This window comes from Crassostrea angulata, chromosome 2, assembly GCF_025612915.1.
Source record: "Crassostrea angulata isolate pt1a10 chromosome 2, ASM2561291v2, whole genome shotgun sequence".
Classification (NCBI taxonomy): Eukaryota; Metazoa; Mollusca; class Bivalvia; order Ostreida; family Ostreidae; genus Magallana; species Magallana angulata.
The window spans coordinates 30,096,916-30,114,856 of record NC_069112.1 but is presented as its reverse complement, the minus strand read 5'-3'; the positions used below and the strand labels follow the sequence as shown (position 1 = coordinate 30,114,856).

At 30.2% G+C, this 17,941-nt stretch overlaps 1 protein-coding gene across 1 annotated transcript; it reads left to right on the top strand.

The window, feature by feature from the left end:
- The first annotated feature begins 9,785 nt into the window (after positions 1-9,785).
- Positions 9,786-12,719, top strand: LOC128172563 (GTPase IMAP family member 7-like). Its single transcript, XM_052838341.1, has 3 exons — positions 9,786-9,890; positions 10,203-10,256; positions 10,782-12,719. Exons 1-3 carry the CDS (start codon positions 9,887-9,889, stop codon positions 11,699-11,701), a joined length of 978 nt encoding a protein of 325 aa, XP_052694301.1. The 5' UTR covers positions 9,786-9,886; the 3' UTR covers positions 11,702-12,719.
- The last annotated feature ends 5,222 nt before the right edge of the window (positions 12,720-17,941 follow it).

Genomic DNA, 17,941 nt, shown 5'->3' with positions numbered 1-17,941 from the left:
TGATGAATCTTCATAAAATATTCAGTACTTCTCTGTCTTTGCAATAAGATGGTTTTTCTGTAGTCACTTTTTAGTGAAAAAAAGGACGATAAGTCTAAAATTCGATAATAAAAAAATTATTTCTTTACTGTAATTTTTTTTTTACGCGGTTTTGTATAAAATTGCGAAAATATCAAATGCCAAGCACCAACTTTTTGTTATGATTTCCTATAGTTCAAAACTGTCTGGAAAATCAAAGCGAGATTTTAACACCCGCAAAGATTGCCTCTTGCGATTTTACGCAGATATTAATTATAAATCCTTTAGTAGGAATCTACAGTATTGTGTCTGTTATCTGTGTCTTGACGATTCACTTAACTTTGATAGCTTATATATATATATATATATATATATATATATATATATATATATATATATATATATATATATATATATATATATATATATAAAACAAGCTTTTAAGTTAAAAGGACAAAGTATCCACTATCCCTATGGTCGACAAAAGACGATATCTAACCGTTGACAATCACTTTTGTCAATAAAATCGTGTTTGCTACGGATATGAAAACTATTTACAGCTTATTCACATCCTTTTATTCATTTTTAGCATAAATTAACAATTTCTAACGTGAAACATATTCATATTTAGTTAAAAAAATTGAATTTTTACTTCGGCATTCAAAATGTAAACAACACCTTTGTTTACATAGCAAACAATTTCAAGTTCTGTAACTCACCTATAACTCAACAAATGGCACTCAAATTTTGCTTACCTATTAAAAATGCATTACTGAAACATTATAACCATTTAAATCGGTAAAATACTGTAAACGTACTATATTTGGCTGTGTATTCTATTTAGCACTTTTGGCGGAATAAATCGCTAAATCAAGTACATCGCTAAATGATATGCACAAAATATACACAAAATAAGAAGAAATATTAGAAACCGCTCGAATACCCACATAAATACCTACTTTTAAAGCAGACAGTATAACAGACTTAAAACCAAGAAGTATTTTAGACTTAAGTCTAAACTTCAATCATGCAGACAGTTATAGTATATCATGAATTTACGCTTTAATATGTGACATCATATTAACTAAGTAAGAAAACATTTAATATCATTTTCTCGATGGTTTCAATCACAGAAAAAAGACAGTGTACTTATTCTGACTCAAGTCTAAAAGTGCTTTATTATTGTCGTATAAGATATGTAGAAAAAACTTCTTTTCTCAGTTGTAGAATAAAATCTTGTGCGTTAAGAAAAATAAAAAAAGTTTCTACAATTTGTCACGTAAGCATAACCGACTTTAGGAAATATTCAATGATCGGCAAGACTAAGCAATAGTCAAATAGTCGTTGACATTGTAAAAGAACAAAACTACAAAATGGACAAACAAGGAAACATAATCTTTAACTTTTCTCTTCTAAGGATATTGTCTAGGGCTGCAATTCAAGGGTTTTAGAGAGATCTAATTTTTCTGTTATATGTAAATAAAAATGTAGCCATGTTCATTATATGACATACATATTAATAATACATTAAGGTATCAATAATTGGGCATTTTTCTCATAGCTAACAAAACATGGGCAACACTTAGGTATCAGTAAGTTATAAATTCATAAACAAAATGATTTTACAAAATTCCACCATATGACATCAATTTATAATATGTTTTGCAATTGTTGAAAAAGAATCGATAAAACGTTAATGTTAAAATAAAACACCCATGCAAGCCTTCATTCTTCAAAGTATTTGATCCGTTTGGTGAGACCCGTCAAACACTCTCCGACAAAAAGTTCACCGTGACCGATGGTACACACAACGCAAGGATTTGGCAATTCTCTTTTAGGAATGATATACCCGAGGAATAGTCCATAAATATCCAGGATGTGAATCTGGCCGACATAATCTGCAATAATAACATGACCAACTGAATCAGATGCTATTGAAACCGGTTTAAAACTCTGCTTCTTTCCCCAATATAGGTACTGGAATATGCCAAGTCTATCGACAGCAATGACTGCTTTTCTCTTCTTATCAGTTACAATTATATCACCATTGACATTTTCAGTAATGTAGGTGGCGTCCTCGTAAAGAGGTTGATATTGTGAGTCGTATTGTATTTTTTGAAGAACTGAGCCGGTAGGGCTGAATCGGACAACATTTGAACAATTACCATGACGAATGCAGACCAGAAAATCACCAGATGCCATGCTTGTAATTCCACGAGGCTCCATGTTTCCGGTTGAAAACATTGTTACCATATTATTGGTATCCGAAATCATTTTTACCTCTTTATTTACCCAATCACTGAACACTGCCTGTTTGTTGTACATGCATAAAAAATCGCCAGTACAAGTTATATCGACAGTGTTATTCAGGTTTCCCTGCATATCAAACAGTTTCAGTTTTCTGGCTGATCCCCCTACCCATAGTTTCTCTTTGTCTGTAAAGGTTATTGCTTGAAACCGATTCTCATATTTATAAAATTCATCAGCCGAAAAATCAGTCTTTATTACGGAAATAACCTTTGGTATCGGTAATATTTGTTTACACAATGACTCTGTTTTTTGTGGCATTTTTTTAAAAAATGGCATGCTTTCGTTTTGCAATGTTTGAATGTAGCCGAAATAATTTTGCAAATAAATCCCATCTAATCTACACTCATAAAATCTCGGGGGCGTAAACCATAAAAATTCTTTGAACGTCTCCTGTGTCTCCATTGTTTGAACCAATGTTTGCATTTCTTTTACGTTTTTGGATCTTTGTATTTCTATCACCTTCTGGTTCATTTCTTCTACCCTTTTTATCATTTCTTCAAGATCTGTTTTTTTCTTTTGTAGTTCAGTTTGCTGTTTCTTCTGCATTTCATCTAATTCTTGATGGGCTTTTTCACTTTCATATTGACCTCTTCATGCCATTCTTCACCTCGCGCTGTAACCTGATCCTTTGTCTTTTGATAAACCGAATATGAAGAGGACAAAAATATCTTTGTGTGCTTCAGAACTGTTTCTAAATCGTGCTTAGATAGTTGAAGTTTATTGTTTTCGTCGCTGATAACTGTAAAAAGTTCTTCAATTTTGTCTGACAGTTCAGACACATCATGCGATTTGTGTCTCAAAGTAATACAAAGAAGGCATATTGGTACATTACAGGATTTACAGTACGCTACACACTCTTTTTGAGGATGGAAACCGCACTTGGAAGTGTCTTCGTTATTCCTTTCATCATAATCAACAATGTCATGTCCATTTCTTGACTTTGTACGTTGGTGGTATTCAATACAATACTCGCATAGATTAAATTTGCATTGTCTACAAAAAAACAAAACTGATTGTCCGCATTGGTCACATCCAACAGATTGGTGACCCTGGAAATTAGATGCCATTTGGTTAAACTGTAAACTTGTAAAAACATAAATTTCAAAGATTTTTCTTTAGGATTTCATGTCTTGAGTTTTCGCCGTAGTTAAAAAAGTATGAATACATCGACCACATATCCAACTTTTTAATATAACATAAGGTTTAAAGTAAACAGCCACTGATATACAAGTATGTATTCTACAGAGATAATACGATCCATTTATACTCTGTGCACAGCAGTCGGTATTTTCAAAATAAATATATAGAAGATTTTTCTAGATAACGTGACGGAAACGTGGCACACGTTAGACTACATACAGAGAATGAGTGTTCTTAAAGATACAAATTCAGATAATTCACATTTGCTATCAGTGCACATTCTAAGCATGCTGACGTGAAGGCTTAATCTCAAAAATTTTCATTGCAAAACAACAAGATGCATTGCTTTTTTGTGCAGGACGTTTGACCCAAAATCCATTGCAACCATATATAAAGCACAGTTGATTGGCAATGTAATGACAAAGACAATGGCAATATATATATTCAGTTTACTGTATAAACTACTGTTGAGAAATTCCAATAAAGAATACATTAATATACTACAGTACATATGTTGAAGAGTGAAAATAATGAAAAGGAAAGAAAAAAGTTGAATTGAAAATTAATCTTGAAAGCTTACTCTTTCAATCATAGTTTTAAGAAAGAACTAGATCCACAAAGCATCAAAATATGCCTTAAATATTCACAAAACTCAAGTTTGAAACATTACAAATTGTAATTACTCAAAATGTAGGGCACAATATTCTGCTTCTATGCATATGAAATGTTTTTTCTTCGGCCCCACCGTTTAGCAAATGCGCATCATCAAACATACTATGGTCGTTAAAAATAGCTGAACATTGTAAATTTTACTGCAGTATTTCACAAATTTGAATGGAGCCACACTTGAGTTCCTCTTTAAAACTTTTTATGGATAACTGATATGGTGGTGCTCGGTTTGACACAATACATCTCAAGACATTGATTAAGTAATGATAATGGTCATTTATTAAATAATATAATAAATGACAAAGTACAAAATACAACATAAAGATGCCACTATGCAAACTACAAAAAACTGTTAATCAAAGGAACAATAAAATTTCAGTAACAGAGAATAAAACAGACCACTCTATTTTATGGTAATTATTTGCTTACTTTATATTGAAATAGCAAAAATTATGGTAATAATGATAAAGATTTATTTGTATTTTTTTTTTTTTTTTTTTTTTACAAAATCATCATTTTATTAAATACTTGAGGAAGAAATGCATATAAACCTAACTTTATCATGTTTTATTAAGTAATTTTACACTGTGTATTCATGCTTACATCCTGCATCATCGACTTCATAGTTTGCGACGTCAGTTGAATCTGTACATGGAATCTGGAGTTCTTTAAGTATTTTGTCAATAGAACTTACTAGTAAAGTCTGCTTTATTTAAAAGCATTGTTTCATTTACCACGGTATTTTTCAATTGCAGTAGATTATGAGATACATGAATATTGCTAACAAACAGAAAAAAATTGATGGCAAAGTAACATTGTACTGTACGTACGTAAGTAAATATATATTTCTATATCTTTATGTAGAATAAGCGATAGCATGTATAAGTAGGCAGATGTGGGTTTTTTTTGTCAAACAGTTAAATTCATTATACGAAAGGAAAGATACAATGTATTTTTTTAAAACTTGTTACAAAAGTGTTTCGGAATACCGCGGGAGAAAGACAGTCAATATCACGTGTAAACATGTATGATATACGTAACTTATTCCGTAAAAAAACTTGATTATTTGGTTCCCAAGTACATCTGTAATTGAATATAAAGCAATCGTCCCTTGTATAAAAAAATCTTGCCAATGCATTCGTCAGCCACCTGTTGATTCGTCGTGTGGTCAATGTATTTCTGGTGAACCGTTACATGCAGTTACACTTCTTTCTCAAAGATCGATTGTGTCTGTTTCGATGAAGACAGCTTTTGGTATACACAGCTTAGAATACATTATCAGCATGTACACTATATAAAAGTATAATCCTAATTTTGATGTCTTTGTTGATAATTTGTCCAATAAAATAAAGAAATCACCCTAAATGTGTGTACATCGGTGACTTTTGCCTATAAAATTTTCGATTGAAATTATCTTCGATTATTTTATGCGTATTAAATCTAATTAAAGTTTGTCTTGTATGGCATATAAAAAAATCAGATTGTCGGGCCCTTTTCTTGATCAAAATACTTAAAGCGCTAAGCAAGCCTCATTGCTATTTTTTTTAAAAATGTCAATTGTTAATATTTTAAAATCATAATTATACAGAAATTAAAAAAAAGTTTCATGAAAATGCATGAAAAAACATGTGTGAGAATCTGACCATACCATTTCAATCAATTTGAGGAGAGTAGTTTGTAATGCATATTAACAGATCAGTCGGCCAACGGACTGACTAATTAAAGTTGGGACGAAAATTCGATTGCGCTTGTATTCAATGGATTACTGGGAAGGAATTTGTGTTAAAGAATTTCGAAATTATGAAACTAGTCAGTTTCTAAATACGTCAAAATGCACATCAGACTGTCCCTGGGTATCGTCTGTAGCCACGGTCCCGGAGTCTGCATACAAATTTTATATTTCTCGAACTTGAAAGGATGTTTTTATTGACAGTAGTTTGCGACAGGACCATTTAATTCAGAGAGAGATCTCTGCAAAGTTAAAAGTCTATTTAATAAGTATTAGGTGTGTAATCATATATTGTACTGTTGAACGCCTGTCTCCTACTCAGTATGCTAACCTTGTTCATGTATACGGTGTACGGCAAGTTTTGAATACACTCACTCACATATACACCTATAACCAATGCTGTGAATTACCAAGTTTCTTAAAGCGAAGCCAGGGTTGCAAAACAAAGGCTATGACTGATCATAAGCTAGACTCACTGTCTGTCATCAGATGCGCTGCTCAATGTACAAATGTTTGCAGGAGATACAGTCTGGATCTATTTTGCAGGTAAGCTCTCTCTTCCTATTTCCCTCTTTCTCTCTCCATCTCGCTCATTGTTTTCTTCTTCTTATTAAAGAATGAATCGATTCTGATAGATTTCTTTATCACTCTTGCTTTAACTTAGTTTCACACTTTAAACATTTATTTTAGTTAAATTTTTCACGTTTTGTTTGATTTTTGAAGTACATCAAAATTAAACTATTGAAAAAAAATATATTTGAAGTATAATTTAAGGTACAACTGTTCATTCCTCTGTTTCACCCGAAAGCTGCTAAATGTAATATATGGACTGATAATGTTGCATATAGGGTGCATGTACCTCTGTTGTACTGTAAAATCCTTCAAAAGATTTTAAGAAGTTTTTAATGCATGTAGTCAAAGAAGAACAATTTTTCATTTATAATTATTTCAGGATTTTTAACAATAGTGTTTTATATCAGCTGTGGTTATTGTTGCATTAGATGTTGCTACACGCCAGTTTACATTGGCAAGAAATGCGACGACTTGTAGTTTTAATAGTATTGATTTTAGTAACAACATTTTTTTGTTTGACTTTTTATTTATTGCTAACACTTTTCAGGACCTTGCTTATAATTTTGTTGAAAAAGAATGGAATCAACGTCCATGTAGAGATAAAGTATGTCGTAAATGAAATTGACAAAACAGTGGGAAAATATATAAAATTATATATAAATAGAACATATGTTTTTATACATCATAAAAGGGACGATCTATTTATTCATATGCTGAAACTTTTTATTTTTATGCAAACGTTTAATTATATACTGATATTTTCTGCGTATATTCTTATGCTATAACATTATATGCTAAATAGTTTGTCCTTATAGGCTGATATTTTATTATATGCATAAAGTCGAGCTTTGCTATAAATAGGCAATCATTAGACACGCCATATGCTTAAAATGTGCTTATAACTTTTCTAAACATTGGTATCATATTTATTCAAATTCTCGTTTCTGAAGAAGGAAATACATGTATCATTTAACATGCGTTCAAAATTAATATTAGAACAATATTTGCATTTAATTTTTAAAATGTTTCAACGATACATGTAAGTCCACACATGTTTGGGGAAATATTCGTTTCAAATAAAGAGGGAGTTATGTAATATTCACAGGACGAACCTCCGCCATTCAGTCAACTAAAAGGTGACTGAAAGGTTACTGAAATGTGGTTGCATGGCATATCTTTGTCATTCTTTCACCTTTCCAGACCATCCATTTATCATTCAGTTGACTGAATGGCAGAGCTTCACCTTGTGATCATATGTGCTAGAACCATACATGCTTTCTTTACTTTCAACATTTATAAATTGCAAACTGCTTTCGTTTAAAAAAAATCTAGATGCATCCAATAATCAGAATTAGGTCAACAATTTTTAACTTAGCCTTGTTTGTAATACTACATTTATATATTACTACCCAGTTTTTTAGTACAGCCAAACGAACGACATGCCGGGCTAACTGCATCTATAGATTGTAACCATGGATAGTTCATTCTAAACAGAAAAGGAGCGTCGATACGAAATAAAACAAAGTAAATATTCTGTATTTTGATTGGTTCGTTACCTCATAGCTATTGTTGGTGTAAACCTGGTATAACGCAGTTAACAAAGACTACGGCAGTGATTAAAGGCAAGCATATGTTTAACTGTAACGTATAATATGTTTCTAATGATTTTTCATTTCTCTTTCTTAGAGTCTTACAGCTTTAGAAAATACATTGAAAGTCTTAAAAAACAGGATATAAAAATTCATTTCTTCTTTTTTTGTTACCACCAGCATTAAAGTTATATGCGTTTGGACTTTCGACATGATTAGCTTTGAATATTTTTTGATAATTAGCTAAAATATGTTTTTATCAGTGTGATATGGATAACAATAGTTAAGAATAGTAGATTGTTTTTAATGTTAAAAAGGAAGCAAAGTTTACATAAGTTCAAATTCATTTTTTGTCAAAACATAATTTTAGACAGAACAGTTTTACCTCAAAAAAATGAAATCTGACAACAGTTATCGAATTTTCTGATTTGTTCAATTTCACTAAGATGTCATTAATTTTACTTAGATTTGTATTGTGGCCTCCATAATCAGACAGGACAACATATGAGTTTTTTTATCGAATCAACTGCGTTTGGTGTTTGTATTCTTTTTAATACGTTGAGTTAATACCAACTTTGGGGACTGTGTTTATCATGTTTAATTAAATTACACGCCTTGTATATAAAGTCCTAGACAAAGATTGTAAATTTAGATTTATTTCACCTGATATTAAATATAACAATATACGGTACTGTAAACGAAGTTTCAAATTTTTTAACATTTTAAACATAATGTCAAAAAAAAACACTAGATGAAATACACGAAAAATAAAACAAGAAATACGTAATGATAGAAAAAAAAACTATCACCTTTTTTGTAATAATTTTAAGAAGAATTTAATATATGATTTCTTTAAAAATATTTTACTTAAGATATGTATTAAAAGTATATCAGTTGTTTAAATCAAACCAAAGTAAAGAACCTGAAGAAAAACAGGAGAAGTTTTGTGAAATATATTTCATTCTCTCATTTCTAGGATTGTGCGAAATTATGTTTTTTTCTACTCTACACTTAGAACTTAGAGACGTGATAAAACAGAATGACACACTTTAAATTATTAGCCAACATTGACATTTTCGTGAAAAAAAATCTGCAAATTGAATTGACTGGAACTCGATTTTTTATAAGTTGGGACTTGATTGTTCATGTTTTCTTAAATGAGATGCCATTTTTACTGTATCATTACACATTCGATATCAAATTGAACTACTACGCAGTTGTTTTTATTTTTGGAAAATGAGGGTACCAACGTTTATCTTTGATAAACATACTTAGCAGTCATTTTGAATGGGTGAACTCGTCATTAATCATTCAAATGATACGGATTTCTGATGTGCACGAATAGGGAATGCTTGATAAAACAACACTTAAGCCCTCCTTAAAATTATTGATAAAATTGATCATTACACAGACCTCTTCAAAAGTTCTGATAAAATTTATCATTACCCAAACATCCTTTAAATTTTGATAAAATGTTATCATGACCCATAATGTTGCAGATGATCGTTTGTATTCGATATACCAAGGTTTGTAAAAAAAGGAAGACAAAACTAATTTAACATTTAATGCGTTAATGAAATTGTATAAAACAAGTTAAATGTCTCATAACATACCATTACATATATGTTTTTATTTATATTCATTTGTCTTTTATACTAAAAAAACAACAAATAAGCCATTAATCTGTTTTAAGGTTCCTTATGAAAGCATTGTGCTTATTGTTATTTCTGATATTATTGAAAATATTTTTTTTTTCATTTAGTCGTCAAGGACAAGGCTAAGAATAGAAGGAACAACAGCCGACGACCTTGTCCCACAGCTAAAGAGAAACAGCTGTTAAATCTTAAAGCAAGTCAGAATGGGTAAAGACATCCTCCTGGTACCTCTTTAAAAACAACTATTAATACATATTATTAAAGCATTTATTTACATTCGATAATGACATTTTGTCCACAGTTCTGTATACCCTATTATTCGGTAAAATACAGAGACATTTGTTTAGAATGTATAAAGAAAAAAAATTGAAATGATTACATGTAAAAAAAAAAAAAATCATGGAAAAGTAACCTAACTTTTGAATCAGCCCATTAATTGAATATAATATTTATTATCTTATTGATTCCACAGACTCTTGATTGTATTGTCTCTTTAAAACTTTCATTTTGTCGTTTTAGCTTTTAATTGTTTGCTGTGCCATAGCAAAAACGACTGGGATAAAAAAGGACATGGTATGGAGACTATTGAACAGTATTATTTTATTAAATATTAAGCATAACGAAAACAGCTGGGTATTTTTTATAAATAAAATGCAACATACGATGTAAACAATGTAAATAAAAATTTATTCATCATTGTAATTTAAAAGCCGCATCAGTTATTGATAATTGGTACTAAGTTGACCTTCCTAGCTTTTACTTTTTCTGTTTTTTTTTTTTATAATCTGGTGTTTAAAGATTCACATTATCTAGTTTTAACTGAATTTGAATCAGTTCTTAATCATCTGTTAATGAATTCTGCCAAAATTAAAATAGAGTAATTTATTAGACTTCTTGATATGTAATAAACTTATAACATGAGTATTTTATATGGTTTTTTTTTTAATTTTGACAATGTTTTTTTTTGAGTGATGATATCAATTTATAAGATGACAGATCTTTGATAATACATAAATAGGTTATTTGTAAAGACCAATTCTCGACAAAAGAAAGTGTGTTTAATTTTTAGATAATGAATGTAAGATTTTTAAATTGCAGAGTCTCTACCCCCAAAATATACCAGGAATGAAATTCGCATCGTTCTTCTTGGCAAATCAGGGAGTGGTAAGAGCTCTACTGGAAATACAATTCTTAATAATAATGTTTTCCCTGCGGCTCCAACTGGATCGTCTATTACTTCGAACTGTTCCATTAGAGGGGCAAACCTCTTTAAACGAGACATACTTGTGGTTGATACACCTGGCTTATTCGACACAGGCAGTTCTAACGATGACGTCCTGAAAGAGGTTCTCAAATGTATTGTATTAACATCACCTGGACCACATTGCTTTCTTCTAGTGCTGTCCCTTCCGAGATTTACCGATGAAGATGAAAAAACCATTGATCATTTTGGTGATTTCTTCGGAAACGATGTATATCGTTATATTATCATTGTCTTCACGGGAAAGGACAAGTTGGATCGTGAAAAAATGTCATTTGAAAAATACCTTGACACAGTACCACAGCGTCTTAAAACAATAATTAAAAAGTGTAACAACCGCTGCATTGCCGTCAACAACTTGGCAAACTGGTCAAATCGAAAACAACAGGCTAAATCATTGATCAAAATGATCGATGACAATATTTCTGAAAATAATGGAGAATTTTATACTAACGATATGTATTTACATGCTGAAAAAAATTTAAAGCAGAGGGAAGAAGAGATCGAAAGAGAACGTACAGAAAAACGTGATAAAGAGATTGAAGAAATAACACACCGATACGCAGAAGAGAAAGAAAAGAGAGAGCAGGAAATTCAACGCATAAACAGCGAACTTAATCAGCTCAAAGCTCCCCGCGAAATAGCAAGGCAAGAAGTAGAGGGAGGCGGTGGTTTTTTCGATGGGGTTGCTAACGTGTTAACAGAAGTAGGAAAACAGTCAGTTAACTTTTTACTGAAAATAGACAGTTTTAAATAGACCGTTGTACTCTTTTACAAGTAACATTTTGCTTCATAAGTGGAATGTAACTACATGTACGACGCATACATGTATATACATCACGTTTAAGAATTTGGAATGTACATGTAACATAAAAAATATCAATTCCATCTTTAAGGAGCCTGTTTTGATTGTGCACATCTCTGCACAAAGTAGTACATATAAATTATAGTGCATTAATAATTTTAAAGATAATTTTATTTATCATTCCTAAAATTGAAAATAAAAAGTTAAATACAGATAAAAATGTTTAGATTTTTTTAGAGGAAAATGTTTTGGAACGATGATTTCGTTGTTCGATAGGTGAGAGTTGTCATTGTCCTTTTATGACGTCATAATAAAATGAAGCTTTGTTGTAATATGTCATAAGAAACAATATGGAAGAAAAAGTTTAAAGTGTAAGCCTTCGAAATTTTAAATAAAGACCATGCTATCTACAAACGATTTTTTTAAAAACTTCATAATGATTTTATTAAACCAATCGACATTTGTTATACTTCAAATATATAGCAATATTTGGTGCATTTTCATATTTTGAGATGTCTCCAATTTAAAGCAGATGTTAGAATCTTTTTAACACTATACATTGAAAATTTCATTATTAATCACATAATTATACATCTGATTATAAGTACTGAACATAACAATTCCCAGTATATTCATACAGCTAGTATACATCGTTTATCGTAGCTAGCATCACCTATATAATTTCTAAATATCACATACTCACTTTTTTATGTTTATTTGTAGACATATATCTATAAAACTGCGATACAGTATTTTCAAAAACTAGTGAGTACAAGTCTTTAATCCATTGATTGATGTAAACATGTTTAAAAGTTGTAATAAAATTGAAAATTATATCTTTGTATGAACAGTATTGAAAATACTATTTGCTCTAATCATTTTAAAAAAATGGCTTCCTTGTAATAATTGATATGATATTGAACCTTCAAATTTATTTCACCATACAAAACAAAATGCATATAAACCTGTGCTGGCCTCTTCGGGTTTTCTTTTTTTTTTTTTTATCAATATTGCACTAGAAGTTAATTTTCTTTTGAATTGGGCAAGCATTGGAGTTGTCATATTTGTATGTTTCCATGCGTTTATTTCTCGATGTACATTGTATTTACTGAACAGTTTTCATTCCTGATTCGTTAATGAAAATTTGCATATACTCTTTTACGGATTATCTTAAATAATCCCAGTTAAATGTATTAGCTTGATTTCTAGACAATGAACTTTTTTAACTTTGGTTGTTTTTTTTTCAGTCAAAACCTTTGGCAATTTGAAATTTATATATTTATGTATGGACCAAATTTGATAAATGAATAGACATCAGTAAGTCATAACTCATATATATTTTTCTTGATAAGATTGACAGCCACAATTTCATGTTTTTGAAAAAGTACTATTGCTATCAACAACCTTTCATTGTTAATCTGGAGCCCAGATAATAGAAAATCAAAGTACTGAAAGTACTGAAAAGCGCTAACCTAGCTTGGTTCTAAGAAAATTTACTGTGTGCAAGCGTAGGCGGAAATGAGCCTTATTGAAATTTTGGTTTATGTTTAATGAATATCAATTTAAAGTATCGAAGGCCAGATTTCTTTAAATATATGTTACTTTCTGAAGATTATGTGAATTAAAGCTGAACACGACTTGTATATGGATACTTGCCTGAAACATGGTATATAAAAGCCTTAGATTTTATAATACTTAATTTCTCATGTGGACCTTGTGTTCGACGTTTTGAATGTTTTTTGGGGTCTAATGCTTGCACTTTATATTGTTGTTATACGTTTGCACAATTGCATATTTTTTGCTTTTTTGATATACATACAGTTCATCATCATAATTCACTTCATATTATATTAGATTATTACCAGTTTCACCGACATTTAATAGGTGTGTTATACCACCTTTAATAACATTATTCTATTTTGTTTTGTTATAAAGCTATTGGCGCCATTGAAGGTTATTTTGCAGCAAAGCTAAATAACTAGTGTCAACAATAATAAAATAGTTCTTAAAACCATATAAAAATTACCAAAGGTGTGGTAGAAATTTGCAAATACACCTAACAATAAATGACTCAAAATGAGGAAAGATAACGTTTATTTGCAGATGTTTCAAATTAGACCTTGTACAAATTATTTTGAAGTAATATTTTAACTAATCAAAATTGTTTGAACAATGAGTTATTTTTTTACAACTTATACATGTGGTAAAACTTAAATTTGTGAAAAATGGGGAAAAGTAATTTTTATGTAAATTGGAAATCAGATATGGAATTTAAATGACAATTCTGATAGAATACATCTCTTCACAAGATGAATATTCATCAGTCAGTGACAAGACGAACTACGTCTTGGTAAATTATGTTAGAAAAAAGTGAGATTTTGGCAGCAATGGAAAAGGGGAAATTATAAATTCTGAATACGCCCTATATTTTTTCATCACTGCGTAGCATCCGGTGCTGATGTACGTAAGCACTGCAAACCAATCGTATCTACTCGGCCATTTCAGTCACTCAGATAACTTGTTCCCTATACCTCTTACCAGTTAAAATGATGTATATTTCTGCTCATAGAGGGCAGTTATTCCTTGCACCGGAAATAGAAGTCTAACGACAATAAAGCGCTGAGCTATGCTTAGCGCTTTAAAAATGAATGGAACATAGTCATCTATGCTCTATCAAAACTTGTCACCTTAAGATCGAAGGGCCATGTACTGTGTTATAGATATTTTTCTTACTATTCAACTGGTTTATCTCATCAATTTTAGAGAAAACAAAACAAAAAAACCCCCCAAAAAACAAAAACAAAAAACAAACAAAAACCACCCCCCCCAAAAAAAAAAAAATAAAAATAAAAATAAACCAACAAGAAGCAAAAAAAAAAAAAGAAGGAAGAAAAATCAAAAACGAAAACAGAGCAAAACAAAACAATAATCGGATATGGTAAAAACTGTATGTACAATTGACCACGGGGTTAAATAAGAAGAAACGAATGGGATTTTGAGATTTGGGACACATTTTTTTTAATGCCGTTAGATTGCTTACTGGTAGCATGTTTCATTCCTGTGTAAAAACCATGGACGTTGATAAAACTAAACTGCCATCTATTTAGTCATTACAATTTCAAATTAATTCATATTAAAGGTCAATTGCAGCTACTAGTTATCACCATATGTCAGGGCTGGTGATTATTGATGTGCTAATTGTATAATAAACTGCCTGCCTAAACTCCTGAACACAATTACTACATTTAGAATCAATGGTTTGAGAAAAGGTCAGAGTTATTTCAAAATAAGGATAATCATATTACATTGTGATGAATACTGCACCAATTTCACATCAAAAGGGGAATCGTGTAGCATTATCATGGAGTTTCACCATATGTCATTGTTTAATATCATCAGATTTTACAGAATATATATATATATATATATATATATATATATATATATATATATATATATATATATATCTGCTTTCAACCTTAGGGTGACTTTATATTTTTTTGAACCTTAAGGGGACATTTCGTATAATTTGATATGTTACTCTCAACACTATATGAGTTACATGAACATTAATTGTATGGTTACCAAAGGCCAATTTTTTATAGAAAATCATAAAACTCGTAAAGAAAAAAAATATACAATTTTCGTGTCCCCTTAAAATTTAGAAACCATGTCGCACAGTTTACGGGGACATTTGTATATTTATTTACAATGGGCACTTTAAGTAGACCAGATGTATATTGATATATTCCAACTTAAGGTGCCCAAAATTTTAATTTATCTCATTTAAAGTGTTACATTGTGTTCTTTTTGTATTTATAATGAGATAATTTTAAATAGTTTAGTGAAACATTCCTTACATGGCTGAAGGCCCGCCATTAGGATAAATTTATAATATCATCAAGTTTTTCTTACCATAAAGAAACTTCTTTTCTTATCAGTTCTTTAGTTCTTTAATTTCTAAATTTGCGATGATTCCTACTTTTTATTATATATATTTTTTAATCTCTAATATTACAGAGGTTAAAATTCAGTTAAAGGCATGTCAAAAGGTGAAAAGGTGTAGGTATTTTCTGACTTTGAGAAGCGAGTGACAAATAAAAAATAACTACACAAATGTATGAGATATTTCAGTGCCTACATAAGTGTCTCAAATAATACCAAAGTTCCAAATTAATTCATTTCATTATCTGCATCTCAAAGTACAACTATTGGGAACTTAAAAAAATACCAGAAAAACGAAATTGGGCTTTCTAAAATTCTTTTATTACATATTCAAACAATTTTATAGGAACAATTTAATTTGTTCTAACTTCATTTCTTTAAAAACAACATAGAAATTAAAACATTAATTATACTGTTTTCAAAAATTCTTGAGCAAAAGTCAAAGAGAATTACAACAATGTGGAACATTTTAGTCAATGTCTTTCATGTCTCCCTTGAATGACCAGTCTACATTCAATCAAAGCTCAAAGCTGAATTTTTAATTCAGCAAAATATAATGCAGTCTGTCAGTTACAAAGTGATTCTTAACCAAACTTTTTTTTTCAACACTTTGCACTTTTAGTTGAGCAAGACCGTGTTAAAACTAAATAATATGATGTTCAGAAGACAATCAAGTTTTAAATTAAACATCCATTTAAAGTTAAGAAATTACTACTGATCATAAAAGTAATTCATTATTGCATAATCTACTATATATAAATGTAATGCAAATATCATTACAATCTAATATTTTTTCTCATTTAACAAATTAAGACTTAAATTCTTATAAGCAAGTTCAGAACAAAAATGTTATTCATCTTCAGTGTATCATTAATTTTAAATACTTTCATTTTTTTCTCAATATTTCATAGGATTAAATTCAGAAAATTGATGAGTTGTTTCATCAAACTAGTAATCTAATACATAAGTTTGCATCATTACTTAAATAAATGTCCATTTAATCAGAGTTATTTCATTCAATTCTTCAGTAGACAATTTCACAATAACTCAATGTTTTTGTTTAAATTTATTCTATGCACCTTTTCCAACACACGACATTATCATAACTTACTTTAAAATCTAGAAAATTAAACAAAGCATCTTTAAGATCAAGATCTTGTACATGCAATGTGCCTACAGGATTATGAAATTCAAGATATAAATATTTTCATTGATGCTTCATAAAAACAGCTTTGTTTGATTCGGTGTGGTGGGGCTAAACTTTTGGTGAACACTATGAAAAATCATGTTTCAAACATTTTCAATAAAATATAATGTAGATAAGGCTCGCGCCATGTTTTTGTTTACATAAGTTCAATATTCCGGTAAAGGTTCTTTTTCAGGCTGAGTTTTCTAATTACTAATTCGTATTTAACTTAAAGAAACAGTTCCTAGCGTTTGTAACATTCATTTTTGGTCTAAACCTGAAAGTTTTTCCTCAACATTTAAAATGTAAACAAAATCATGACCTCAGCTTTGGTTACATAATCAAAATTGTGAGCTCTATATCTCATTTATAACTCCACGACTGAGGGTTTACACTCAAATTTTTGGTTGATTATTGGAAATACCTAATTAAGTCATTGTAAACATTAAAAAGAAAAATAAATTTTGAGCCAAATCGTGACCATGCCCCTTTAATATAAAAGGCATCAAGTTATTTGCAGTATGTAACATTTTGCAACACAGATCTTTTCTATAGGGATGTACAGGTTACATCTGCAATTATTTTTGGTAACAACAAATATCAATTTTTTTTAAAAGAAACATAATTCTAAAGGTCAATTCATTACAAACAAACAAGATATCTGTGAGCCAATACTCAAAAGTGATACCCCCGCTCTGATCTGAATATACAAAATAAGCAGTCGATATTTAACAGGGAGTTGACATCATTTTTTAAAAAATGGATCCCACCATATGGCATGCTTACACAAAGAAGTTAAAATTTTAAGCCTCTGCTATTAATAGGTGCCGAGAAATTTTTGACAACAATTTGTTTGAAAATTTAAGCTAAAAAAAACAGTCGTCATTTAACAAAAAGTTCACATCTGATTGGTACAAATTTGGATCCAACAATACAGCATACCAAAACAAAGAGTGTTTTAAAATTTAAAGCATTTGCAATCAATAGTTCCTGAAAAAATGAGACAGAAATTTGTAAAGAACCAACAAAAAGACAGGCAGTCAGACACACAAGGGTAACGC

Coding starts and splice junctions, on each gene's coding strand:
- LOC128172563 (XM_052838341.1), top strand. Junction 10,257..10,781: donor CTGGGATAAAAAAGGACATG/GTATGGAGACTA, acceptor TTTAAATTGCAG/AGTCTCTACCCCCAAAATAT.